Source organism: Chrysemys picta, chromosome 7 (genome assembly GCF_011386835.1).
Source record: "Chrysemys picta bellii isolate R12L10 chromosome 7, ASM1138683v2, whole genome shotgun sequence".
Classification (NCBI taxonomy): domain Eukaryota; kingdom Metazoa; phylum Chordata; order Testudines; family Emydidae; genus Chrysemys; species Chrysemys picta.
The window spans coordinates 124,042,914-124,070,111 of record NC_088797.1 but is presented as its reverse complement, the minus strand read 5'-3'; the positions used below and the strand labels follow the sequence as shown (position 1 = coordinate 124,070,111).

The window sequence follows — 27,198 nt, the reverse complement described above, 5'->3', positions numbered from 1 at the left end:
ATTTCATTCATTTGGAAACTACAATTCTAGGCAACAGCATAAACCCTTAAGATAGCAAACCACACACTGATCCTCCCACAAGTCTCTTGTGCTTAGATTTTCATCTCCAAGTTGTGGCAATTCCCAGACTCTCTGGTGCAGTGTTTCTCAAATGCAGCTACTATAGCCACATGTGGCCATCGGGGGGTTTGCCTACGGAGAGCCTCCTGGGCAGAGTTGGGGGAGAGGGCAAAACAGCAGCCCCTCCCAGCAGCACCCACGGGCTCCAGGAGAGGGCTTTGCCCCCCCATCTTTCACTGCAGGACTCCAGGGGTAGGCTTCAGCCCCCTCACCCCTCAACTTCAGTCATGGGCTTCCGTGTGCAGGCTTCAGCGCCTGCCTCCCGTCTTCGGGGCTCCAGCAGTGTGCTCTGGGCTTCGGGATCCCCCCGCCCCCCTGACTCCAGCCATGGGGCTCCAGCTTTGGGCTCCAACAGGGTTGGCCTTTCTGCACACAGTGGTCAAGCGGTAGGGAGCAGGGTGAGTGGGGAGGGGCAAGGGGTACCAAAATACAATTGTACATTATTTTTATTATTGAGTCTATAAAAAACCCTGCATAAATAAACTACAATGTTTTGGACAGGTATGTGAGCATATTTTTGTTTTTCCTAAAGTTAAATTAAATAGGAAAATTTGTCAGAGTGGCCACACGCAAGCGTTTGCGGCCACACAGAGACCCCCTGCTTTAGTGCATCAAGATTTGATCACTATGGGCATGTCTACACCGCAATGTAAGCCCAGGGTTAGTAGAACTTGAGTTAGCAGATGTTAAGTGTTGATGGCTAGAATGATGTTGCCTCAGTAACGTTGTTCTGTGCTTCTTGGAGCTCCAAGGTGATCAGTAGTAGCAGATAGTGCTGCATGTTAATTCAGCAGACCTTGATGTTACAGATAGAGACTTCCGGCAAGGTTCGGTGACAAAAGTAACTCACAGTTTTATTGTCCTCCAAGCACAGTTGTGCTCTGGCTCTGTGGTTACAGGTACACTAAACACAAGTGTCCAGCAGCAAGGAGGGGCTCAGGCACCAGCTGGTGTTTCTGCTGTCCCCCAGGCCACACACAAGGATTGAGGCGAGGTACCACAACATTTATAGACTGAGACACAACTGGGAAACACAACTTGCATATTACCCGTACATATTTCAAGACATCTGTTTGTTACATCTCCCCTGGTTCCTGATATCGCGGACAAACCATCTTTAGTCATTGTTCGGTCAAACCATCTGATCTTGTACTGGATTGGGGTGTATCTGTACTAGCCTTCTGAGATGTATTGATGTAAACATCTAGTGTGTTATTTTGCCAAGGCCAGATCGACTCTGGCCCACAGCCTTTGGTTCAGGCCTCAGGTCCTGCACCAGGCCTGCTCTCTCTACTGCATCCCTCTGCTTTTTGTCTTTTCATGGGGAGGATGTTTACCCATCATCCCAGAAAAGCATACTGTATGAACTGAAAATGACTCAGGGGGCTAAATACTGTTTCTTGCCCATTTTGCTTTACCCATGCATACATTCATGCCCCCAGCGACCAATGGTCTGAACATGGTATTGCGCAAATTGTGGATAGTTTCCTTTTTCCAGTTGTTTTTAAGTCTCCTATTGTGGGCCTGGGAATGCTCCAGGACTTTAGTTGAAAGGTGTAGGTTTCGAGTTGTTCTGAAATACTGGGATAGGTATTATTACAGGAGTAAAAGAGGAATTTGGAATAGTGACATTCCACATAAAGCTTTCATACATCAATGTACGTAATTTATTGGTACACGGTACTGTCCATTCATATTAAAGGTTGCCATGAGCTGGTAAGTTTTGCTGGACAGGAGACAGGAGCTACTAACTTATGTTCTATTGGATTGGCCTGAATTATTGTTGCCACACACTGGAGTTGTGATGTCAAAAACATTCCTGGCATAACAAGCTGTATGCAGTGCTTTTAAGGTTTGCATTGCTTTAGGATAACCTACTCAATCTAAAAAAAACCAACAACAAAGGACAGTAACCAATTGACAGCAATATTTGATAAAGATTCAATATTGGTAATTTGACACTGAACAAAATTATTTTGAAGAAGATGTGCCTTAATTAGGGGGCAGGGTCACTGACCCCAAATTATGCCAGTTATTAACAGGAAAATTTTCTGTACAAATGGGAAGCGCTACTCTGAGTTGGTTTAACTTTAACACGGGGGGGATGAATGGAGAAAACCTTCTCCTTTTATATACACATTACTCATCTCATCCGGACAGTCAAGTTTGGTGGCATATCAAGTTTTCCCACACTGCACCACAAACAAAGGTCGAGAGTGGCCACATTTTGGGAGGGCGCGAGGAAGTCTGGGATACGGGTGGTTGGACCGAGGCCCACATAATGCAGACGACGCTGGAGCCTGAGGTTGGGACACAGAGTTCAACAATTCCTAATCTGGGGTTACCAAGGAGTGTAGATGCTCAAGCACTAGGTTAACAAACCAGAGTCTGCTGCAGTAGAGAGCTTGGAGCACTGGGGCAGGTGCAAGACTGAGGCCTGAACCGGAGGCTGTGAACGCCAGTACCATCTTCCCCCCCTCGGCTCTATGCCTTTTTCACGCTGTCCCCTGCATCTGGAACAACCTCTCTCCTCCAGGGTGCCAAGCAACACGGCACTTTTCCCAATGCCTCCAGAACAAAAAATTGACCACCACCTACCCGGCACTCGTGCTTTGCCAAACATTAATTTAGTCCCCAGGACAACAAACTACCCTTTTCAATTTGAAGAATAATCTCTTAGTACTAACAAGATGTATGCCTGGCAGCCATCGAACCATGTTCCTCTTAAGCTGCATCCATTCCTTTGTCTTCACTAGAAGCTCTTTAGGGCCAGAGCCTTGTGTCTGACGTGCCATGTATTAAACAAACAATTCCTCTCGTGCCTGCAAGGTGGGCAACTCGCTTTCATATTTATAGATCCACAAACTGAATCCGTGGCAGACCTAGAACTGAAGCTCATGAGTTCCTGGCTCCAAGTTCTAAACTCCTACTGTATCTCCAGAGTTTTAAGAACCAAGTCAGGGAATAATATCCTTTACTTAACTGATGTCTCTCTATGCATCACGGTCATACTGTGACCTGATCCTCACTTGAAATGCTGGAACCAGGAGAGGGGTTGGTTTGGGAATTATCCAATTAAGATTTCAAAGAAAAATGCAAAGGCTCAAATCCTGCATCTTCCAAACCACAGAAGAATTCTCTTTTAAAATAAATACTTTCCCCTCAGTCAGCAGTCTAACTCTCTCTCCCTGCCCCCGCCCCTCCTCTTTGTCAGACCTACTTCTGGAAAAAGTCTCTCCTTTCCAGAAGGCAACATTCATTCAAAACGGACTTTTGTGCCGATCATTTTTTATTTATTTATTTTTTTTGCCTAACTGCTCCACAATTATCAACACGGTTGCTAATCTGGAGACCAGCCTCCCCTTACCACCCTCTGCTTTTCCTTTTGATGACGTCTATTTAACACAGAACGACTAAAAAAAACCCCAACACACAAAACTGGGAAAACAACGAGATTTCTTTTAAATTCTGAACTACTGCACGTGCTATTTCCTCAATAGGCAAAGGGGCAATAAAACGTGACTATTTTCCTTGGATCCCCAGTGAGAAAACAAGAAACTGAGGCCAAAATACTGAACTTGCACTGTGCAGATCTGACTCTTAGTGGCTCAAAGCATCCTTATGCAGTGGGCCAGAGAGGCTACATAAAAACCCGAAGGGATCAACCAGGCTTTTTAAGGCAACTCAGGGATAGGTGAACATGCAAAGCGTTTGTTTGGTTCTCAAAAGTACTTATTTAGTTACACATGTAGCGAGCTGGAGTGGCCTCCCTCTGACCCAGAGGGGGAGGGACCACTCTGCACCCAGGTGGGCAGAGGCAGGCCAGGCCCGGCCCTCATGCCCGAAGTTGGGGGTGGGGGGGCAAGAAGTATAGAGGCAGGACCTCCTGCTCAGTTGGGAGGGAGCCAGGGAAGGAGACAAGCCTCTTGCCTGCTGCAGGTCCTGCGACTGAACTGGGTAGCACCCTGCCCCCAGAGGGCACAGAGGCCGGAGGGGAGCTGCTGACATTGCTGGCGGCCAAATACCACGAGGATACAGAGGGCTCTTGGACACCGGAGCAACTTCCTGGATTGTGGTAGGAAGTAGCCCAGAAGTTAGTTTGCTTTTGCTGTCCGTGCTCAGATCAGCGTGTTGTGGCTGGATCCTTGCTGATCCACTAAGCAGAGCCCTCTGCCACTGTAAAGCGCTGGGCTGGGACTGGGTGGATCTGGGTCTCTCTACCCCCTGCAGCTGCCCCACCCCTGGGGCGGCCAACTACCTACCTTAGGCCAAGAGGCCTGTGTTCGTCTGCCATCTGCCTGAGCCAGGAGGCCAGGCAAAGACTGCATATTGCTCTGCCCTGGCTGAGGTCCAGGGCCTCCTAGCCCGCAGTCTTTGATTCACTAATTCCCACTGGCGACCGGGCAGATTCCCCAGTGACCCAATGAGGCAGAGTGGCCTCCCTCCAAGCCAGAAGAGGAGGGACAACTGCTAACACACTACAAGTCAATACTTTAAAATTGCAGAACACCGTACAAAACATTAGCAAATCAATCCTCACAACCTGCCTGTAACAAAAGTCTACGGCCACCTGGAGGTTTCGCAGTGAGTTGGTCTGGTACACACTCCTACTAGATGAATAATGGGAGAAGCTCTTAACTTCTCAACATAGGGCCTATATTACACAGGAGTAGTCCTGATTCCATGTGGGAAGGGAAAGTGTGCAAATGCACACTAGCCTGTTCCTTAAAGTATTATCCCCCTTTAACAGGCCTAGAAAAAGAGTGGTTAACGGACTTCCCCAAAACCGCAGCCAGAGTCAGTGAGACCCAGGATTACAGTCACAAGAAGTCCAAGCTCTGAACTCATTTCAACAGACCACATTGCCTCTTCTCCTCAGTTTCTTGCTTTTTCACCAGTGTCTCCAAAATTTAATCTCCTTTCCTGAACAGCTTGACTAGTACAGCTACTCTCGAACCATGGCCTATAGGATTAAGCTCTAAGAACAAAGCAGACTAGGGTTCGGAAGGGACACGTGTTGGAGAAGATCTCTTCCATACATAAGTGGTTCTCAAACATCTTTGATTTGCTTAATTAAAAAAACCCAGAATTTAAAGACGTGTGTGTGTACAAACACAATGGGAGCACAATACAGAGCCTGCTCAAATGCGAAGTAAACAGGAAATAGTCAGAGCAATTTTGCATTCACAAATCAGGTTCATTCTAGGGAAGGTTAGCCACATACGGTGATCACCATTAGCGTGGAGTAGATCTGTTACCAAAAAACAAACAAAACAAAAACCATTCAACTAAGTTAGATTCGGGATTACATTATGGTTCACTGAAAATTCTGTGCACAAAGCTGATAAGGCGAATAACTAACCGACTGTCAAATATCAGATGTAGAAGAACGGAGGTAGACTGATTTTCACAGTTAACAAACTGAACTGCCACCGCAGAAACTGCTTCTTGTGAAGTCACCCTGTAAGTAGTTCCTAATCTGTAGCCTACATAAACAAGTATTCTACTCTGACCTCCGGAAGCGTGCCCCCTCTCGGAGGAGGCAGGATGAACACGCATCATTTGTGAACAGATTGTCCTTTTAAGTCAGACACTGTGGAAGACTATGAAAGACATTTTTCTCCTCACATCCCCCTATTTTTGATATTGCACCTTCTCTAGTTTTATTTTTTTTAAGCTTTCTAGCTATGAAGTGTAACTCACAATGTAAAGTATAAGCCCTGCAGCTGTGCAAAGAGCATTACCCAACAGATTGCATTAAGCCTGGGCACATCACACACAGTAGGTCCACCAACTGTTTTACAAAGAAAGGTCCAGCAACAAATGCTGGTGCTCTCTGCAAGAGCAGATTACAGCTGTCATCTTTGCAGAGATCTTGGGCTTAGTGAAACGGGTGCGACAGGATATTTTTAAGTCATTTATGGTCTTTGATCTTTATTCATGGATCCAGAAACTTCGTTAGCAGTCCTCTGTGGTATTAAACTTCCTCAACTTGATTCAAAATAGGCATAAGAAACTGGTCATATATTTACCTCAGGGTATTTCCCTTACTACTGGAGGGTCCTTTGCAAGAAAGCTAGATCCTTCTTTAAGAGTTCATCTCTTCCTGCTAGTTCTTTCTATCTACTGAAGCATAACTGCTCTTATCACCACAGCATCGGAAAATCATACAAGTTATTTGCATCATAGTGGCAGCCACAGCATGCCAGGTAGGGGCCACACATACCTGCTCTGAATGGCAGAGGCTCCATCTCTTGAACTAAAGCAGAATCATTTAGCTCTTTGCAATAGCGGGGTTATGACACAACCCTAAGTAATTCTGACCCCATACAGCAGAGGCCAGTAAAACACATACAAACTACACCTCTACCCCGATAGAACGCTGTCCTCGGGAGCCAAAAAAATTGTACCGCGTTATAGGTGAAACCACATTATATTGAACTTGCTTTGATCCTCCGGAGTGTGCAGCCCCCTCCCCGGAGCGCTGCTTTACCGCGTTATATCGGGTCGCGTTATCTCAGGGTAGAGGTGTACCCAGTGAATTATGATTGTAGGGAACAATCCTGAACTGTTTGGAAGCAAGTTTATACTAGAATTAACTCAAAAATGCGACATTTTCCTTAACTTTTGGCAAAGCGGTACCAAGTAAAATATATAAAATGTAACTGTCTGCAAATCAGACCTTTATGAGGCCCTATAAAAGCAACAGGTGGAGAGAACGGATGTGAACTGCTGACTTTCTCCTTCAGCTGTTTGATCTGAAACTACATTAGCTAGGTCAACAGTAGTAGCAGAGCTTGCTACAATCCTCTTAGACCCCCACCCAGAAGAGGGCAGAACCCATTACAACACCTTCTTCAAAATATTTTTGCCTTCGGAGTCTAAACAATGGCCAAGGTTTTCAAAAAAAAAAAAAAAAAACTAACTAGTGATTTTTGGGTGGACAATTTGTGACCCCTTCAATGGGGCATCATTTTCAGGAAGCGCTAAGCACCCACCATCTGAAAGTCAACCCCCTTTTCAGGTGTCTCAAGTTAGACACTCAGAAACTGGAGCATCCAAAAGTCACTAGTCACTTTTGAAATATCTTGGCCTTTAGGGACAGTCTCCAAATTCAAATCCAGATTCTAGTTTCTAAAGGAGTACTATATTATAGGTTGGGCTGGTGGAACGGCCTATTTAAGTTTGCCCAACACTTCCCCTTACAGCACCCCGTTTTCAGTTGCTTATTACTTTGCCAAATCATTTCGGCTGAAATTTTCCACACCAGTGGGGTCTCAGGTGGATTTCTTTTTTAAAATATCAGCTAAAACAGTCCAGCTGTTTGCCAGAACAAGGCTAGAGAAAAACACGTTTTGCTTATGTTAAATTCTGGCGACCTTTTCTTTGACTAGAGCTCACTCCTCAATGCTTTGATGCAGGGATAGGGAATTTGGAGGGGGTGTGGCTTTTGTGTCAGGTACGTCTTCAGCTGTCCCTGTGAAAATCCACCCAGGTTTTGCCAAGTTAAAAGCCTTTGAAAAATTGCTGTTTGCATATGCTCAGCAGAGACCTACTTTTCAAGCTAAATTCCTGGGAAACTATAGATGCACTGAGCATGCGCCAGCCCTGGGCCGAGCTAGATTTTCCCTACAATTGCAGCACTAACCTGCTGCAGGCTGTGCTGGGTCCAGATCTGGACACCTCAGCTCAGAGCAGAGAGACCGTCTCTCCTGGGTTTTCAGTGAGGAAGCCGCCTGATTCAAATGCAGAGGGAACAAGAGCTGGACATGGGGAAGGAGACAGGGGGAGTAAATTAGGACAAGAAGCTGGAGAGACCGGGACTGGAGGCTAGCAGGGAGGGGAAGAGGGAAACCAGGAGTTGGGGGGAGACTGGGACTGAGAGTTGGGGAGTGGGGGCTGAGGGAGGAAAATGAGGAAGAGACTGATCAGGCTAGGAGCGGAAGACTGGCTAGACCAGGACAAGGAGCAAGGGGAAAGGGAAGGAGATTGGGCCTGGAAACCAGTAGGGGACAGGGAAAGGCTGGGCAAAGAGACTAGGATTTGAAAGCTGACATTAGCTAGGGAAGGAGCCTATGACTGGGATGAGGAGCCTTGAGTGGCGAAGAGACAGTACAGGGACAGGTTGGAGGGGATGGGGAAGAGAGGGTCAAGCCTGGTGGGAACAGGCCCCCTTGTGCGTCTGCATTATGTGATCATATAAATTAAAGACTATCATAATGCAGACGTACAAGGGGGCCAAATTAAGATTGCACAGGTACATTAATTTCAGCATTTCCTAATTCTTAGTGCTTGATTTTGCAAACTTAATATTCTTTTAATGTCATTTTTTGCGTGCAATATAATACAGAGGACATGAAATGTATCTTTGTTCAGTTTGAAAACTGCTATTATTCATGGGAATTCAAGTTTCTTGGTCAGAAAGAGAGAGAGACTGACTAGAATTATCTAATAACGGCTATGTACATTCAAACTGAAAAAACCCTCTCATTCTCTGCAGCACAGAAATAAGTGTTTTGGTTTCGGCATCTTCATGTCTAGTATGTGCACTTATATTCTTCAGAGGCTTTTCATTGGCTCAGGGACCCCTTTGTTGGGCAAGGAACAAGATCTGGTCTTCTCATGGTATTTTTGGCTCCTGGATGGTGGAGCTATGATGAAAACAACATGTTTTTGCTTTTGGGAAGTACTGAGGGGGCCAAAATAATACAACAATCTGTAACCAACCACACAGATTCAGTGACAACTGGGGTTTCCTTCCCTGTATACAGAAACATCCATGTTGCAGTGGAATCTAAATTCACAAGTTTTGCTTTCCCTCTCCTCACCCACTAGCACCTTTAAGAGCATTCATTTATTTTTAAATAAGATAGGGTTTACTTGTGCATAGGTCTGGCTCCATTCCCTTGCAAAGGTCTCCTCTAAGCAAAGAGCAATAATAGAGGAAAGTCACTTTCATTCCTTCCATCCCCCAAATGCATTGGGTTGACACCAAGAACCTGCTGAGTCAAGACTATCCCACAGAGAGATAAATTTTTTTAATCCACAATTGTGGTTACTTCATCAGCGTCTCGCAGTTCAAGTTCTTAGGAAAAATCCAATCATAATGTCAATGTTAGCATTAGGTTTAAAAAAAAAAAAATCTTCAGAGCATGGGAAGGCCAATAAATATCATTCCAATCTCAATCTAAACCTTTCCCTAAAAGGGAAGACTGAATCCTTGAGACCAAGTTCTCTTCTCCAATATTTTTTGGGGGAACCTCTACAGAAATGGGTGTTTGAAACTGAAACCACAAAGAGAAAAACCACCAAAAGGAGGACAGTCTTTGTGGCATTACTGGCCTGACTGGAAACATCAAAAATCTTGCCAGAAAGCTATACATTCTTTAGAGGTCTCAATTTTCTGGATGAAGTTTGAATACGCATCCAGGTGCTCATCAAAACCCAATCTGATGCTTTTGCAGTTCACACATCCCCCTGTGTTTCCGGATATTTTCTCCATTTTTCTGAGAAGGAACTGTAAAAGTATCACTTGTTTATTTGTTTAAACTTAGAAAAGAGAGTAGAGATGTGCTTGAAGCAAACACCAGACCGGCCTGCTCCCAAATTGGGTGGGGAGTCAGACTCCACAGCCAAGTTTTGCTGTTGGCTCATCTCTGAGTGGGCTGAACCAAAACTTTGACTCCAAATACCCTAAAAAAATCAATAGTTTGTGATGTTTGAAATCCACATCTGAATTTCGCAGCTCAGGCCTAAGTCTATCACCAAGTAAACAAGATTGGGTCAGCCAATGACAGGCCAATCATTCCCTCTTGGCGTGCCACATGGCAGGAGATGAGGAGCAGCAGCAGCAGCTCAGCTTTTGTGCTTTTAAGGGGACTATGCCACAGGAAGCTATTCACCTCGACTCTGCTGCCTGTTGACTATCCCGCCCAGCGTCCATCGCCGGTCCAGGCGTCTCAGGTGAGCCTTGCGTCGCTTAGAAACTAGTTTGGAACATGGATGGAAACACACAAAAAAAAGAAAAGAAAAATGATGGAGGGGTGGGGAATAAAAACAACATAATTATGAGAACTGGGCTTGTTAGCAAGAACGGATTAGGTGGAATGCAAAACTCTTGGGTTTTAGTTTATACAATACAGGAAACAAGTTAACTTCTTGAGCCCCAGGAACGTACAGCAACAGAACTGTCGTTGCATTTACTAGTAGTCTCTGCTGTTGGCTTTTAAAACAAAATTAGAATTTTAGGTTTTTACACCCTGGATTAGATAAGGCGTGTCTAGGACTTTGAAAAGCTATTACTGCTATTTCCTCTATTCAGATGCAAGATCTTTGGGGCCTATGCTGTCTTACTATGTATAAAGTCTGGTACAATGGGGCCTGGACCTTGTCCAGGGCTGTGATACTACTCCTAAATGCAATACTGTACATATTTTAAAGTAAGTAATTTATATGACCTGTAGAAAGCTATTACCGTATATACTCGATCATAAGCCGGTTCGTTTATAAGCTGACCCCCTCCCCCCCAGATGGAAAAGTAAAAATGGAAAATTTTTATAACCTGTTCATAAGCCGACCCTATAATTCAGGGGTCAGCAAACTTTGGCAAACTTTGGCTCCCGGGCCATCAGGATAAGTTGTTGGGGGGCAGAGATAGTTTGTTTACCTCGAGCGTCCGCAAGCACGGAGGTAAACCTAAGTAAACATGAAGTGTCCCGGCATGTTACCCTGACAGGCCGGGACAGCACCTGGTGGGGGAAAAAAAAATTTTTTTTTGGGGGGGGGGGGAGAGGAGGGGAAGAAGCTTGGAGTCGGGAGTAACCCCTGTGACCACCCCCCACCCCTAGCCTGGAACCCCAACACTCTCCCCATCCCATCCCTTCCCACCTTATCTGGGATGGGCCAAGGGAGGATGTCTCCGACCTGGCTGGAGCTGCTCAGGCGGGCCAGACCGGGCGACACGACCGCAGAATGTTCCAGCGAGCTGGGCCGGGTGGCACGGCCGCAGCGTGGTCCAGCAGGCCTGGCGGTGCGGGCCACAGCCTGCTCTGGGGGTGGGGCTGAGCGGCACAGCTTCAGCCGGCCAGCCCCGGAGCTGCAGCTGCTTTAGATGCTGGGGGGAGAGCAGCGTGGCCAGAAACGGAGAGACTCCAGCCCCACCTCTTCCCTTCTGTCTCTGCTGCCTGTCCTTGCTCCTTCTGTTGGGGGTAGGGGCTGTGTCCCACCTCTCCCTCTCTATACCCGTTCATAAGCCGACCCCCTTCTCTGGTGCTTCCCTTTTTGACTAAAATAGGGCTACCATATGTCCGGATTTCCCCGGTCGTGTCCGGCTTTTCAGTCTATAAATAGCCGGCCGGGGGGGATTTTTAAAAATCTAAAAATGTCCGGGATTTCCCCCCGGGCGGCTATTTATAGACAGAAAAGCGGCGGCCAAGCGCCGCTGGGCACCCAAACCCCCTTCCCGGCTCCCCCCATCCCCTGCAGCCTTACCACGCTGTCTGGCCCCGCAGCTGTCTTCCCCTTCCTCCCCTCCCCTGAACGCTCCACCCCCTGCTCCTCCCCCTCCCCCGCTTCCCGCGAATCAGATCTTCGCGGGAAGTCTGAAAAGAAGCAGGGGCAGGCGGGAGGCAGCAGCAGGTAAGCTGGGGCGGGGGGGGGGGGGGGAGGAGGAGGAGAGCTGCGGGGGAGGGGGGGGGCCCGGGCCGAGTGGCACCCGGCAGTCCCAGCGGCTCCGGCCCAGCTCGAGCCCCGATTCCGGGCCCAGCACCGGCCCCAGCCCAGTTCGGGCCCCCAGCAGCGCCGGCCCCGGTTCCGGCCCCCCGGCCTGGGCCCCCAGCAGCGCTGGCCCGGGCCCCGGCCGAGTGCGCCGGCCCAGCCCGAAGCCCTGCAACCCCGGCCGGAGTGCAGCCCGATTCCTGGGCTCTTTAAAGCTGGCCCTGGTCAGGGGACAGGGAGGGGGGGTTGGATGGGTCAGGAGGGCAGGGGTGTGGAGAGGGGTTGGGACAGTCAGGGACAGGGAGCGGGGGGGTTAGATGGGTCTGGGGTTCTGGGGGATTGTCAGGGGGGCAGGGGTGTGGAGAGGGGTCGAGGCAGGCAGGTAGAGGGGGTTGGAGGGTCACGAGTTCTGGGGGTCCTGTCAGGGGGCGGGGAGCAGTTGGATAGGGCATGGGAGTCCCCGGGGGTCTGTCTGGGGGCGAGGGTGTGAATATGGGGTGGGGGTGTGGATAAGGGTCGGGGCAGTCAGGGGACAGGTAGGGTTGTAGGGGGTTCTCAGGAGGGGGCAGTCAGGGGACAAGGAGCAGGGGGGTTGGAGGTTCTGAGGGGGGCAATCAGGGGGTGGGAAGTGGGAGGGAGTGGATGGGGCAGGGCAGGGCTAGAGCAGGGCTCCTCCCCCCCCCCCCCCCCCCGTCCTCTTTTTTGCTTGTGGAAATATGGTAACCCTAACTAAAAAAAATTCGGCTTATGAACGAGTATATACGGTAAGTCCTACTATGCTCTTCATTGTAGTACCTGAGCACTAACATGCTATTAGTAGTATAAGATTTATTTTTTTTTTATTTTTTTTGAGCAAATGCATTTTCTACTATAAACTGATTTTTTAAACATACTTTGTCCAGGCAAAATATGGTTTAAAAAAACAAAACAAAAACCAACAAACAAACAAAACCAGGAAGCTTTCCTAAATATTGACTAGAAATGGATAGTTAAAATTAAACTGAAATGGAAATATCTGAACATTCCCATAGTTTGGGGAAGTTCAGCTCCCGATCCACACTGCTTGGGTCAGGCCCATCAATTTATTTTTTAGAGCCTCAGTTTTCTACCATTAAAATAATCATCTTTAACTCTCAAATTTCAAGGGGTCAAGAAGTGAACATGACAGAGTTAAGAATTAGTTTCACACTCGGTAACAATAGTTTATGCTTTAAAATTATAACAAAGAAAAAAAAAGACACTTGTGAAAATGATATTGTTAAAATAGCTGTGCACAGAGGACACTTCTTGATTGAAATGCCAGAAAACACAGTTTACCAGGTCACATACATGGACAGTCCTTCAGTTCACTCTCTTGCTCATGTATTGTGATTTTGATATAGTAACCACTAAACCGGGAAGGCAAGACAAAGGCTACATGGAAAGGCTTCCATACTAGTTTGGGCATAATAAAAGGCATTCATTGCTGCTATAAAGAAGGTATGTGAGGTATATTCTATATTCCTTCTTCCAAACATTAAGCTTCAAAACAGCTAATTCAGTGCAAAATACAACAGCATGGATTTACTGACGTTGGGTCAAATTTTTAAAAAGGTGCCTTAAATGACTTAGGAGCCTCAATGACAGTGAATTTCAATGGGACTTCGGAATTATTGATATTTTTACCTAGTATCCAGTAATGCCTATGTTCAGTCAGTCTGGGGACATCCTGTATCAGTAACCAAAACTGAGAGCATGGTTCTCCATGACCATGCTGTAGAGGGGATCAAAATGGGGAGAATGACAGAAAACAGAAGAGAAGAGTGATTTGCTCATGGAAAGCAGAGAGATATTAAAAAGGAATAAATAATTAGTAACCTAAGTTTTTCAAACAAGCATCTTAGTGACTTCTCCCACGCTGCCCCTCACACTTGGGAGGAGTTCCTTGTAAGCTACTGCAAAGATACCTCATGATCTTGCTTAAAACTTTCCTTTTCCATGATACCAACAAAAAAAATTAACAGTGAGGCTGCTGGTCTGATGAGGACACAGCCTGTCATGTTGACCAATATTATCTCATTGTTTCCTGTACTCTGCCTTCTGTCTGTATCCACCTGTTGTCTCTGGTCTTAAATTATAAGCCTGAGACAGAGACCATCTTTTTGTTCTGTGTCTGCACAGTGCCTAGCAGAATATACACCACTAGAGTTCCTAGGTGCTACGTAATACAATTACTACTAATAATCAATATTATCACCCTGAACAGAACTATCCAGAGAGGGGCTGTGCTTATACCACTCCTGTTGGCTTCAGTGGGAGTTTGAGTGCACAGGGAAGAGGTGGCAGGAAATACAAGCCATTGCATATTCTTGGAATCCTTAGTTCTGGTGCTTTGGCTCCTCTGAGTAATCAGAGGTTTTCCCCACCCCTGTCAGAAGCCAAGTTACTTTCAGCTGGAATCAAAGAGTTCTAAACCAGAGCGTTTTACGTGAGAAGGAAGAGAGGGACTCAACGGTCTGAATAGGAGAAGGAACTTTTTTTTTTTTTTTTTTATTAAAGTGTTGCAGTTTATAGGCCACAAAGTTTTAGCCAAAAAACTAAATTATGTTACAGGAAAAGGCTTACTTTAACTCTCTTGGGCTTCTGAACAAGGAATTTACAACTCAGGTCCCAGACAGGAGACTAGCGGTCTTCGCACCTTGCTCTTAATGTCATTTCCCCCCACCAGTTTAATTTGTTAAGACTATCTAATCTACATTTCCTTGCATAAGGCTTTCATTTGGCTGTAATTATGCTAAAGGATGGAATACTGGAGTACTGCAGGAGGTAAAGCGGTGGTTGGATTATAGTCAAGATGGTTTAGTTTTTAATTCTGATCTAAGAGTAAACAGTAGGGCAGTGTTAGAAAACATTAATCAGAAAGAGAAACACGAGAAAGAGATAACTTAAAGGTTTGGGGGAAAAGAACACTCAAGTTACAGTTTTCATTTATCCAGATACAAACTGAGGGATTTGCTCAGATACTCTACCAGAGAAAGGAATAAATCAAACAAGAGCTCTGCGGACATGCCAGTGAACACAAGAAACTCCCTATTGTTCTATCTAATCCAGCATTCCTGTCAGCAACAGTGGTCCATAGCAGATGCTACATGGAAAGGTATAAAAATCTTTCCACATAACGGAGATATAATCCTGTCCCTTAATGACAATCTTTTTATATCCTGGACCTTGAAGGCCCGTAGTAGAAGTGGGCTCAAACCAAAAGTACTAGCTCTGAACAGCCCTGAGCTCTGATGAAGTTTGGTTCCAGTGCTGAATTTTGTTTGCTATAGCTAGGGTAACTGCTGATGTTACTCATCAATATAAGCATCTAATCATTTAAGAAAAGGCTTCCTAAAGTATTTGTTTCAATAATATCCTGTGGCTGTAAGTTCCACAGGTTTATCATCTGTTACATAAACAGACTTACTTTGATCTCTTTTTAAATGTTTTTCTTACATTTCAGGAGAGAAAGAAAGCTCTGAGAATCAAACTCATTTGCTCTAACTCCAGTTGGAACGCTGGCTCTCTCCTGGCTTGGACAAGCCCCTTAGCCTTTCTATATTTTTACTTTATCATCCCTAAACGTGTTGCCTCTCAATTTCATTGGCGGTCCCCTTTTTTGTGTATTATGAAAAAGGGTAAAAGGAAGAGACCGCTTTATCTCCTCTACCATTCTTTACTTCATAAACCCCTAGCATATGCCCTCTTATTTGTCTCTTAACTAAAGCATATGAAACTTTTTACTCTCCCCTATGCTTCTAATCATCATCATGCAGCCATTCTATTATGAGGCAAGGTAAAGAATGGCCTTGATACATAAGAAATAGGAGGAAAATGAAGAACAGAACTAGTCTGATTATGTGGTTATGACATAAAAGGAAAGAATTATTAAAAATGTAGAGAAAAGGAGAACTGGGGCACATCAAAGCAACAGCAGAGATAACGTAATATTATTTGTCATGGGAATTGAAGTGAGACCGAAAAGGCAAAGAATAAAGTCTCAAATTTCAGCAGATCCAATTCTGGAAGAAGGCAGAGTGTGTTGAGCATAATTGATGAGAGCAATACAAAGAAGTGAGGGCAGAAAGGGGAAATACAGGAACCTTTCAAAGAAAGTTCTGAGCCTCAGGGTTACATGTCCCATCTGGCAACAACTCTGAAAAGTAATTTAAACAGGGCAATATGGATGAACAAGGACATGTAGAAATTAATCAAGGGTATGAAAGGCTTATGCAACTACGAGGTCTAAAACATCTAATGTGGCCTAGGAGACAAGGAAACGGGGAGATTTCAGAAGAGACAGACATGAAATGTGTGAACACAATTTCAGTGAAAGCAGTTAGCTCTTGTTTTTTAAAACATTGTGCTATTTCTGCTGAAGGGAACACATCACACCAGTCTGGTTCATTGACTACCTGTCCACTTTTACGCCCAATTTAAGGTCATAGCCTCTGTTTACGAACCCTTAATGGCCTGGGATATGGCTTGCTTAGACCAAGGAAAGTTGTTACACGGCCATGGAAGATTGGGATAAACCAGAGTTATCACCCTTGGGGCACAGTATAAGAATCTATTGTGTGTGTTTGTTCCTAATAGATTGGCAGTCACCCCAAAGCATATTCAGGTAGGAGGTTCAAAGACAGGAATGAGAGCTACACTTCCGTTTCGTTTGTACGTGGACATTTACATAAAGAACACCCAGGTACTACAGCGATGGATTCTTTAGAATTGAGTAAATCATAATAAAACAGTGTCCTTTGTACACAGTTACTGCATGAGTATTCCATTAAGAGGTGGTTAAGTTTTCATAATGGAGTAGGAGGACACAGGTGTAATCACACTATCCCATTTTAGGAGCTTGATTCAAGTATTCCTAGCCTGCTTCTTACCATGACAAGTGACTCTTCGGCTTTAGTGGAGTGAGACCGTTCTAAAACGCAAATTTACCTTTCCACCCACAGCCACAAACAATGAAATCTAATTCTAATGGCAATTTAAAAAAATATATATAACGTAGACGTGCTGAACTTCTGTAGAGAGAGAAAAAGTTATCAAAGGTGAGGAGCAGAATTCACTCTCTTCCTCCTGTTGAGCATCTCTAATAAATATTAGAATTGTCTTCAAGAGACTCTTCTCCTCAAAGACACTCACTGTTCTTGATAGAAATTCTTCACTGTGCAAATTTTCTCCCACAATGGCAGAAGGTGGATATCCAAGATATGCAAGGACACAGGCTGCTCAGACTGAAGGCCTTGAGTGTCATTTGCTACCATTAACAAATGGCACTCTTTGCTTTTGAATCCCCTGGTGCACTCAGCTAGCCCAATAGGAAGAAATTCTGGCCTGGTACTCAAGTCTGATCTCTTCCATGGCAGTGAATTTGCAGTTACTAGACAGCAAAAGTGACCAGTGAACTGGCTTAAGAATCACACTCATGCAGTCACTGCAGTCGTTGGTCTTTGGTAACTTGTTTTCAAAAGAGGTCTGATTTCTGAAATCAAGAGGACTAATTGAAAGATTCCCCTAGATACCAAAGAATTCATACCTTCCCCAGCTTTGGATGTGTTAATTTCTGAATCATCTCTAGTGCCATTTTGGGATTCCAGGTATGTGGCAGGGACCCAGCCCTGTTCCTCTGCTGTGCTCACAAACCACCAACCTGCAAGAGAGAAAGAGAAAAGTCATCAGCATTGGAAGGAATAGCCCCCTAAAACAACTCTGATGCTCAGCAGAATCCCAGCAAAACAAAAACAGTTACAGCTCTGCAAGTCAACGATCTGGTGCCGAATTCAGGTGCCCTGCAGCAGTTTAGAAGCAGACATCAATAGCACTATTTAGCATTTCTACTGTACTATCAGACGATTGCTCAGAGCTTTCCAGAGGTGCCCATTATTGCCCCCTTGCCACGACCACCTGGGGAGTCAGTAGCAGAACTCAGATCAGAATTTAGATCTGCCCCCACCACAGTCCCTGTTCCAATAACGAGAATCCCATTAGCAGATTCTTTGATCCAACCACTTAAAACAAGTCTTAGTGACACAGCTCTAGTCAACACATTTTAAAGAGAAAACAGCAGGGGCCACACAAACCCTCACACCAGAAGGCAAAAAACCCCCAACAACCTCCAAACAATAAAAATCAAGAAGAGGAGCTCCATGGAGCTTGAAAGCGTGTCTCTTTCAGCAACAGAAGTCTGTTCAATGAAAGATGTTACCTCACCCCCTCTGGTCTCTAATAAAAATCAAAGGCAGCAGTTTCTTAATCCTTGCACCAAGGCTTCTGTAAAGTCACTTCAAAAGGGGATACAAAATATTAATAACAATGTTTCTAGAGCACCTCTCCCCTTAGGATATCAAAACAGTAATTGAATTCTACACCCTGGAGGTATTGTCGAGTAGTTTATGCTATGGAGATGGGGGAAATGGAAGAACAGAGAGGTTAAATATATTTATAACAGTTATGCAATGATTCAGTAGCGATTTCAGTCTGTAAAGCCTTTATTCCAGCTTCCTTCCAACCCCTTTAAGACCCACTTCTACCATGCCGCCTACAGAAAATTGCCAGCTAATAATGGCTAGTTAGAGCGCCACTGGAGATTGGAGACATCCATTTATTTATACCATAATAAAAAACACAAATATGCACATCTCTGAACCACACACATACTCACTCTCTAACTAGGTCACTGTCACTATTATCCTTGTTATCCCTCCCTCCCCTATTGCCTCTTGTTTTCTTACATCTGCTGAGTATTTGATTGCACTGTAAGATCTTTTGGGCAGTGACTATTTTCATAAATATTTTTACAGTGCCTAGTGAAGTGGGGCCTCTGGGTGCTACCCTAAACTCAAACTTCTCATGCCCTACTGTAGTCACTAGACAGTGCTGCCACCCAAACAAAAATGGTGATATTCATAAGAAAGGGGGCTAAATAGATAAATACACCATTCTATAGCAGCTTGTGGTATTAGAACAACTGTTAGTGCAAAGTATTTCTGATATCCTAGTTCTACAGTCTCCAGAGAGGTATGAAGGAAAAACACACAGCTACCTTCTGTCTGTCTACCTCCCAACACTTTACAGACCAATGAATTATGTGCATTACAGTAGCTATTAGAGACCCCCATGGATATTGATGCCCCATTGTGCTGGGCACAGCACACACATAGTGAAGGACAGTCTCTGTCTGCCAGAGCTCACAATCAGAACAGTGGTGGGAACCGCTGATGGAATGCTTACAAGTGAGGTTCCAGGTGTGCACAGCCCATCCAGTGAGGTGCTGTAGGAACAGGTTGAGTTTATGAATAGGACCGTACCAAATTCATGGTCCATTTCGGTCAATTTCACAGTCATAGGATTTTAAAAATCATTAATTTCATGATTTCAGCAATTTAAGTCTGAAATGTCAGAGTGTTGTAATTGTAGGGTCCTTACCCAAAAAGGAGTTGTGCAGGGGTCACAAAGGTATTGTGGGGGAGGGTGCGATATTGCTACCCTTACTTCTGCACTGCTGCTGCCTTCAGAGCTGGGCAGCTGGAGAGCGGTGGCTGCTGTCCGGGAGCCCAGCTCTGAAGGCAGAGCCGCTGTCAGCAGCAACGCAGAAGTAAGGATGGCCCGCTATGGTATTGCCACTCTTACTTCTGCACTGCTGCCTGCAGAGCTGGGCCTTCAGTCAGCAGGCGCCGCTCTCCAGCCGCCCAGCTCTGAAGGTAGTGCAGAAGTAAGGTGGCAATCCTGCAACACCCTCTCCCCCCCACCCCCCAAATAACCTTGCAACCCCCTGCCTCACCCTTTTGTGCCCCCCCCCCATTTGAGAAACACTGGTCTCCCCCGTGAAATCCGTATATAGCAAAGCACACAAGAGACCAGATTTCATGGTCCGCGACACATTTTTCAAGGCCGTGAATTTGGCAGGGCCCTACTTATGAAAGAGGCTACAGAGCCTATTGCCACAAGCCAGCTCATCTAGGACTTCAGTTCTCTCTCTTAACTGAAGCACATTTTCAACGTGGGTGTTAAAACCCCCCAGTGCTGGCTCCAGGTCCAGCTACAATGGAAGATTTCACCAGAAGGATATACAGGTATTAAACCCACTCGTTTCTATTCTATAGGACTGAATACACCATGCACCCCAGGAAACCATATCCACTGGCCAGCCATTCCACAGCTGCGATGTAACACCACTCAGACCTCAGACATGGATTTCCATTTTCTGGCCCAACAGAGATTTGGAAACTTTACTTCACAACATTCATAGTCTGAGTTTAAATTTAGTTCTCCCTTCCCAGCAGGAGGTAGATTTTCCCTGACATGGTGCTCACCCATGGCAGTGGATATAGAGAAGTTAACAGAGCCAAGTAATTTCAAAAACAGACTTTTGTTGTTTGGTTGGGGGCTTTTTTTTTGTTTTTTTTTATTAGCAGTAGCGTATTAACATGGGTAGCATATGAAATGTAACATACATTTATAGTGAACACACACACAATTAGTATGCCAGAAGCTAACAATCAGCTGATACTAATTAGACTGGAAGAGTTTATATAAACCCTTCCTCCAAAACAGATTAAGAAGATAATTGTGCAAAGGACTGGATTATAAGACTTTGCATGTCCAACGTGGCCAACTTAAAAATTATAATAGAAGTCTTAACTTTTGAGTGTGTGCTCTCACCCTGAATACGGATTTAATGAAAGCGTATTTTATATTATATTTCTTAAAGCGCTGGTTATTTCTCCTCCCCCCCGCCAGATTGGCTTAAGTTGCTTCCAGGCTCCACTGCCTCCTAGCACAGCTTGTAAGTTCCTGGACCTAGACCCATGCTGCTGTTAGTGCCCCCAAGAGGAGCTTTCAGATGAAAAGCTGTCATGAAGCACCTGCACTGCTAAGCATCACCCACAATCCCTGGAAGGCCTCCGTGAAACCTGAAATAGATTTGATTCAACATTTATGGAATTGGCTAGTTACAACATCATAACTTCTCCCCCCTCCTCCCCGCCCACTCAGTTCCAACACCACGGATTCATTTTTCTTCAAATATGGTTTGATTTTTAAGTCTCAAATGGAGATTTGCATTAAAAATTAGTAAGGCAACACCATCATATTATCCTGTTAATACATTTACATCAAGTCCCATCTTAAAGCCTGTTGGGTTTCTTACCTCCATTACTCCTGTTGGGAGCTGTTCCAGAACCTCACTCCTCTGATGGTTAGAAACCTTCTTCTAATTTCCAGTCTAAATTTATTTATGGCCATTTTATCCCTATTTGTTCTTGTGCTAACACTGTCCTTCAAACGTAAATAGCTTTTCTGCTCCCTGATATTTATTGAGAGAAATCCTATTCCCTCTCAGTTTGTTTTACTAAGCTAAACAGGTCAAGTTGTTAAGTCTCTCATAGGACAGGCTTTTCATTTCGCTGATCATCCTAATAGCCCTTCTCTGCCCCTTCTCCAGTCTGAATTAATCTTTCTTGAATTTGGGTGACCAGAATTGTACACACTACTCCAGATGAGGTCTCACCAGTGCCTTGTACAATGGCATTAATACTTCCCTATCTCTACTGGAAATACCTCTCTTGATACCTCCTAGGATTGCATTTGCACCTCCACCCTCACCCAAGTTGCATCACATTGGTAGCTCAGTCATCCTGTGATCTACTATACCCTCAGGTCATTCTCCCCTGCCATTTCCAATTGAAACCCTCAGCTTATAACAGAAATTGTTGTTGTTAGTCTCTAAGTGCATGACCTTACACTTCATACTATTAAATTTCATCTCCCTCATTCACTTGGGGGGAGGGATAGTTCAGTGGTTTGAGCATTGGCCTGCTAAACCCAAGGTTGTGGAGTTCAATCCTTGAGGGTCCAATTTAGGGATCTGGGGCAAAAATCTGTTAGGGACAGTAGCTGGTCCTGCTGTGAAGGCAGGGGACTGGACTCAATGACCTTTCAAGGTCCCTTCCAGTTTTTATATTATATATATATATATATATATATATATATATATATATATATATATATATATATATACATATACATATACATATACATATACACACACACACACACACCTCATTTCTATTACTCCAGTCCTCAAAAGGTTATCCAATTCTTCCTGTAGGATATTCTGATCCTCAGTGTGGACAGTACTTCATAAATTTGTCTTATCAGCAAGTTTCATTAGAACACTCCTACCTTTTATGCCAAGGTCACGAATGCAAATATGAAATAAGATCCGGTTCCAATGCTGAACCTTGAGGAACTCCACTAGTAACCACCCTCTAGCCGAACAGTTCTCCTTTCAGCATAGCCCACTGTGATCTCCCTTTTAGCCAGTTCCTTACCTACCTTACAATTCTTGTACTAATCCCCATATTCGCTTGTTTAATTAATAATTTCCCAATACTTTACTGAGGTCCAAATAAAGGAGATCTAGCATATTTCCCTTGTCTAGGGAATCAGTTTGCTTATCGAAGACAGATATCCGATTAGTCTGACATCTGCCTTTAGTAAGCACATGCTGCATTTTATCTCATTTTCTTTAATTATTCTTACTGTCAATGTTTGTTCTAAAGCCTGACCTATTATTGAGGTCAGATTAATGGGTCTTGAGGTGCCAAGGTTGATTCCCCCTCCCTTCCTTAAATAGTCAACCTCACTGGCTGCCACACATTGTCCCCCCATCTATTCACTGTGATGCCGCAACCCTTTGGGAATTCTAGTGGATCGTGGAACACTAACATCTCTCCCCAGCCACCAGGACTTGAACAATATCCCTCACCACAGCTTGAAGTCACAAACTCTTCTGGACCCACGCGTTTAACCTTTGCCAATGCAACTTCAACCCTGATGAAGTTTGGAAAGCTGAATGGAGTTCACAGGAGTCACAAATAAACATCTCGTGAAAGACCTGACACAGAAGATCCCTGGCTTTGATCTCCCGCCAAGATCACGGGCAACCCTAAGCCGCATCCGTGCAAATCATGGCAGATGCGGATACCTGCTGCACAAATGGAAAATGAAGGACGCTCCAGTGTGCAACTGCGGTCACTCAGAACAGACCACGGAACATAGATTCAATGCCCAATTCACAAACAGAAAGGAGGCATCACAGCATCACCCTCTGCTACGCCTAACACAATTATCTGGCTTAACCATTGGAACGTAAAATTATAGTTGTTGCCCTACATCAGCCATACTAAGAACACAGGCACCATGTTTATGCTATTCTCCAGTCATGTGGTACCACCCTAGATTTGACCGATTTATTAAAAATCCTTGCTACTGGACTTGCAATTTCACATGCCAATTCTTCCAGGATTCTGGGACTGAGATTATCTGGTCCCCCCTGGACTTGAGCACATTAGACTCGGAGTTTTGCTTCCATCTCAGATGTGACAGAATCTTCACTTCCCTATGCTCATTCCCATTAGCCACCTTGCCTTTGCCCCTCTGCTCTACACCACCACCCTGGTTGAAAAGGGAGGCAACCTCTGCAAGTATAGAGCACGAGCAAGCCTGCGGCCACTTCTCCAACTTCCACTTCCGTTGGGGAGGCACTTCATTGCTCACAAATGGAGAGCCGGCCTGATGCTGGCAAGTCCAAGCTATAACCCCTGTATGTTGCAAATTCCCCTCTAACGTAAGGGTCGACAGACGCTTAACCAGAAGATAGGCAAAACGCAGACTAGTTTCACAATGCAATCCACAGATGGAGACCACAGTTCAAGAAGGCAACATTCCATTTAGATAACAGAGCACTGGATGCTAGCACTGTAGTTTCACAGGCCAGAGACCCCTCAGAGAGATTAGGACAGCTGCCATTTGCTCCATTTTGTGCAAATTACATGGGCTTGCGGGCTATGGGCAAGTAGCCAAGATGGCCCTCAACTGAGCAAAGTCTGGGCTACCATAGTGCAAACTGATATGCTTCCCCCCTACCCTGCCTGTTACAGGAACTGTGCTAAGAGACTTATTTTTCTAAAGCAGAATCAAGTGATGCATTTCTTTTGTGTGTTGTTTTTCCTTCCTCTGTTCAGGAGTTTAGCCTGACTTCACAATTCATTATTAAAACCATTCTACAGGAACATCTGCAGAGAATTATGCTAAGTTATCTCTGTGCGCTGCCAAGACAGTACGAGGCTAGCTCTTGCGCTCACACCATCTGCAAAAATTACACAGTGCATTGTGACTTGGATTAACCCTTACAGGCTCATCCTAATCTCAGACGCTAATCAGAATTTAATGCCAAAGATGGCATAACTCTGAGGTGTGATCCAATACTTCTTTTTAAATTAATTTTAATAGTTTTGTTCACAAAAGGTAGTGGCTGGAATCCGACATGCATTCACAAACCAAGGACCGAATCAGCAGCAATGCTGGCTTCCCCCGTACACTGCTCGTAACAGCATGCCTCAGTCCTGACCCGGGACTGCTTACTTCTTGCAGTAGGTAGGGGATTTTGTCCCCATGCCCATTCAACCCTTTGGCCTGTGCTGAGTCTGCCTACTAGGGTGACCCTGATCGATAACAGTGATGGTGGGTCTTGTGGAATGATTAGAAAATGGAACCAGACAGACAACTCATTTCATCTAGCCACCTAATAGGTCAGGAACGTGGGCTGGATCTGCATTGCTTACTTAGGGATAAAAGCTCCACAATCTATTACCTCAGTCATTCATTCATGGCTACCAACTCACATGTGTTAGGATAGCAATGCATGAAAATTCAGTGTCTCCAAAAATTTGTTTACCATCAATATTAGGAGGATCTATGTTCCCACTCTTACCCCTTCATATAACGCAAGAACGAGGGGTCACCTGATGAAATTAATAGGCAGCAGGTTTAAAACAAACACAAGGAAGTACTTCTTCCCACAACATAGTCAACCTGTGGAACTCATTGCTAGGGGATGTTGTGAAGGCCAAAAGAATAAGTGGGTTAAAAAGAGAATTAAATAGTTCATGGAGGATAGCCACTGACGGATCTATTAGCCATGATGGTCAGGGACGTAACCCCGTACTCTGGGTGTTCCTACACCTCTGATTGCCAGGAGCTGGGAGGATGAGGACAGGGGATGTATCACTTGAAATTGCACTGTTGTGTTCATTTCCTATGAAGCACCTGGCACTAACCACTGTCAGACAGACAACGGGCTAGATGGGCTAATAGTCTGATACAACATGGCCATTCCACAAGTTTTAAAAAGGGGGGGGGGGAAAAGGAAGAGAAAGAAAAAATAAGGAAGTAGGTCATAAAACAAAACAAAATATAATTAAAGGGAAATTAAGGGGGGAAAAGTTTACTTTTTACATAACATTAACATGTAAAACATTAAAAAAACCTATAAGAAAAAAATAGCCTGGAAAATCCCTATCTCCACCCCGACCTTTGGATGGGAGGATTTAAAGACCCAATCCATTTCCAACACCATCTCCCCTTTGGATACTACAGGTCTCGCCCACTGAATTAAAAAAAAAAAAAATTGGCAAGTTTAAGGCCCACTGTGGTGATGGATTCTCACGTCTCTTCGGCGGATGAATGTTCAGTTAGTATTGACTTAAATTCTGGGTTTATTTGTTTTTATGGCTTCTCACATTGGAAGTGAGTTCACTCCTGGATTTGCAGATGCAGTTACAAGTATAGTAGTTACGGGGAGGGCTTGAGGTGTTAGCCTTAGGATGTGCTCTCTTCTCCTACAAAAAGACCTTACATGCCACTCCTCAAAAGTGGATGCAGCCTCATGGCACAGACTTCTCCATCTGGGTCTGTCCAGTGCAACGTGTTCCCAGGTTTCAATGTCTAGCACATTTTGAGGTTGGCCTTCAAGGTGTCTTTGTATATCAGAATGGGTCAACCCTTAAAGCAGGTTCCCTTGCTCAGTTAGCTATAGCATGCTGCTTTCGGTATATGGGAAGCCTCTATGCAGACCAGGTGTCTGACCTGGTAAAGGATTTCACAGGCAATTTTGACACTCACTAAAATTCACTCACTAATATTCTTTCTTTGAGAGACTGGTATATGTTTCTAGAATTTGACACAGTAAATAATAATTATACCCCAAAGGGGGCTGGCCAACTTATTTTAAAAAGAAGCACGAATCTCACCTACAGGAGCGAGTTACATGTATTCTTCTAGTCAATGCTACATTAAAAAACAAAACCCAGACGTTTCGGGAACAAGGTATGTGTTAGCGCAGCAAACTAGAACATTTGACACATGACTTGCATTTAGGAAACTGCTCCCTTTACAATAGGTTCTGCTGACCTAGACCATGTTATACGGGATCAACTGTTCTTGAGTTATTGTTTATTAGAGACAATCAGGACTCTTCAAAACCAGGCATGCAGGCCTTCTCTTCTGACTCAGACATTTTCCTTCAAAGATGCAGTGTTTCATTCAAGGCTGAGAATGACTTGACCAATCTTAAGAGTGTTTTCGGGATAATGATAATTCCAAGATACATACAGTTATTTCAGATACTTTCTTTTAAGGAAGAGACGTGTTAGAGAACGGTTATAGAACTTTAGAAAAAGGAGAGACGTAGAGGGAACAGATTAAGATTCATGGGTTTGGCACACAGATCTAGCCTAAACTCTCAGGGCAAACCCTTCAGAGAATATACAGGAGCAACAGAGGGTGTGGAAGTCATGAGCATCAGAAATGGGAAGTAGAGAGAGTTCAGCAGCATTAAATCCACTCTCACACCCACTTCTTAGTAATCTAATCTTTGTACATTGATGGAAATTTCCATGATCTCTGCTAGCTAAAGTCTGCTAATAAGGGGATTGTCGATCCAGCATCTTTCATCAGCATTGAAACTAATACAACATATAAAACAATGTTTTTAAAGTGACACTTTCTCCTTAGGATTTTGCCCAATCAACCCAATTCTTAAGCAGACGGATCTCCATTTTTTAAAATGGTGTTTGGTGCAAGAGCACTTTTAAAACAAGGAGCTGGCTGCAGTAATTTAGGAGCAGAGACTGGACCACGAGTCACTGTGCAGAGGTGGTGTCTAGCCCTAGAATAAATTATTCAACTTAGTGAAATAGTAAAGGCGGCTTTCATCTCTGAAATACACACCACCACGTCACAGGCTGCACTCACTGCAGACTTGGTTACAACCAACTGAGGTAAGAAGCATTTTTTTTTTTAAATAGAAGGAAAAGATCTAACACTGGAGTGGGAGGGAAGACACAAGCAATGCTTTAGCCACAGGGTGAGTACTTAAATATCAGCCACAGGGATGCACAACTGTTTACATCCCCATAATCAACTCCAGAAATCCAAGATTCAGCTCCATGCCAGTCATCAAGCTCAACTGTGCTCCAGAACCCTTTGTGC

General features: G+C 44.7%; 1 protein-coding gene across 13 annotated transcripts in view; it reads right to left on the bottom strand.

The window, feature by feature from the left end:
• The window catches only part of SH3PXD2A (SH3 and PX domains 2A), a 387,168-nt gene that overhangs the window by 32,676 nt on the left and 327,294 nt on the right, over positions 1-27,198 (bottom strand). For 7 of the 13 annotated variants that reach the window (XM_042855199.2, XM_065552549.1, XM_065552550.1 and 4 more), the window contains 2 exons: positions 17,402-17,515; positions 10,023-10,106 (listed from right to left, as the gene is read on the bottom strand). In XM_042855199.2, the coding sequence (XP_042711133.2) occupies positions 10,023-10,106; positions 17,402-17,515 (198 nt within the window). Of the gene's footprint in view, positions 1-10,022; positions 10,107-13,500; positions 13,589-17,401; positions 17,516-27,198 lie in introns of all 13 variants that reach the window. The other 6 variants (XM_065552558.1, XM_065552559.1, XM_065552560.1 and 3 more) reach the window with 2 other exon arrangements.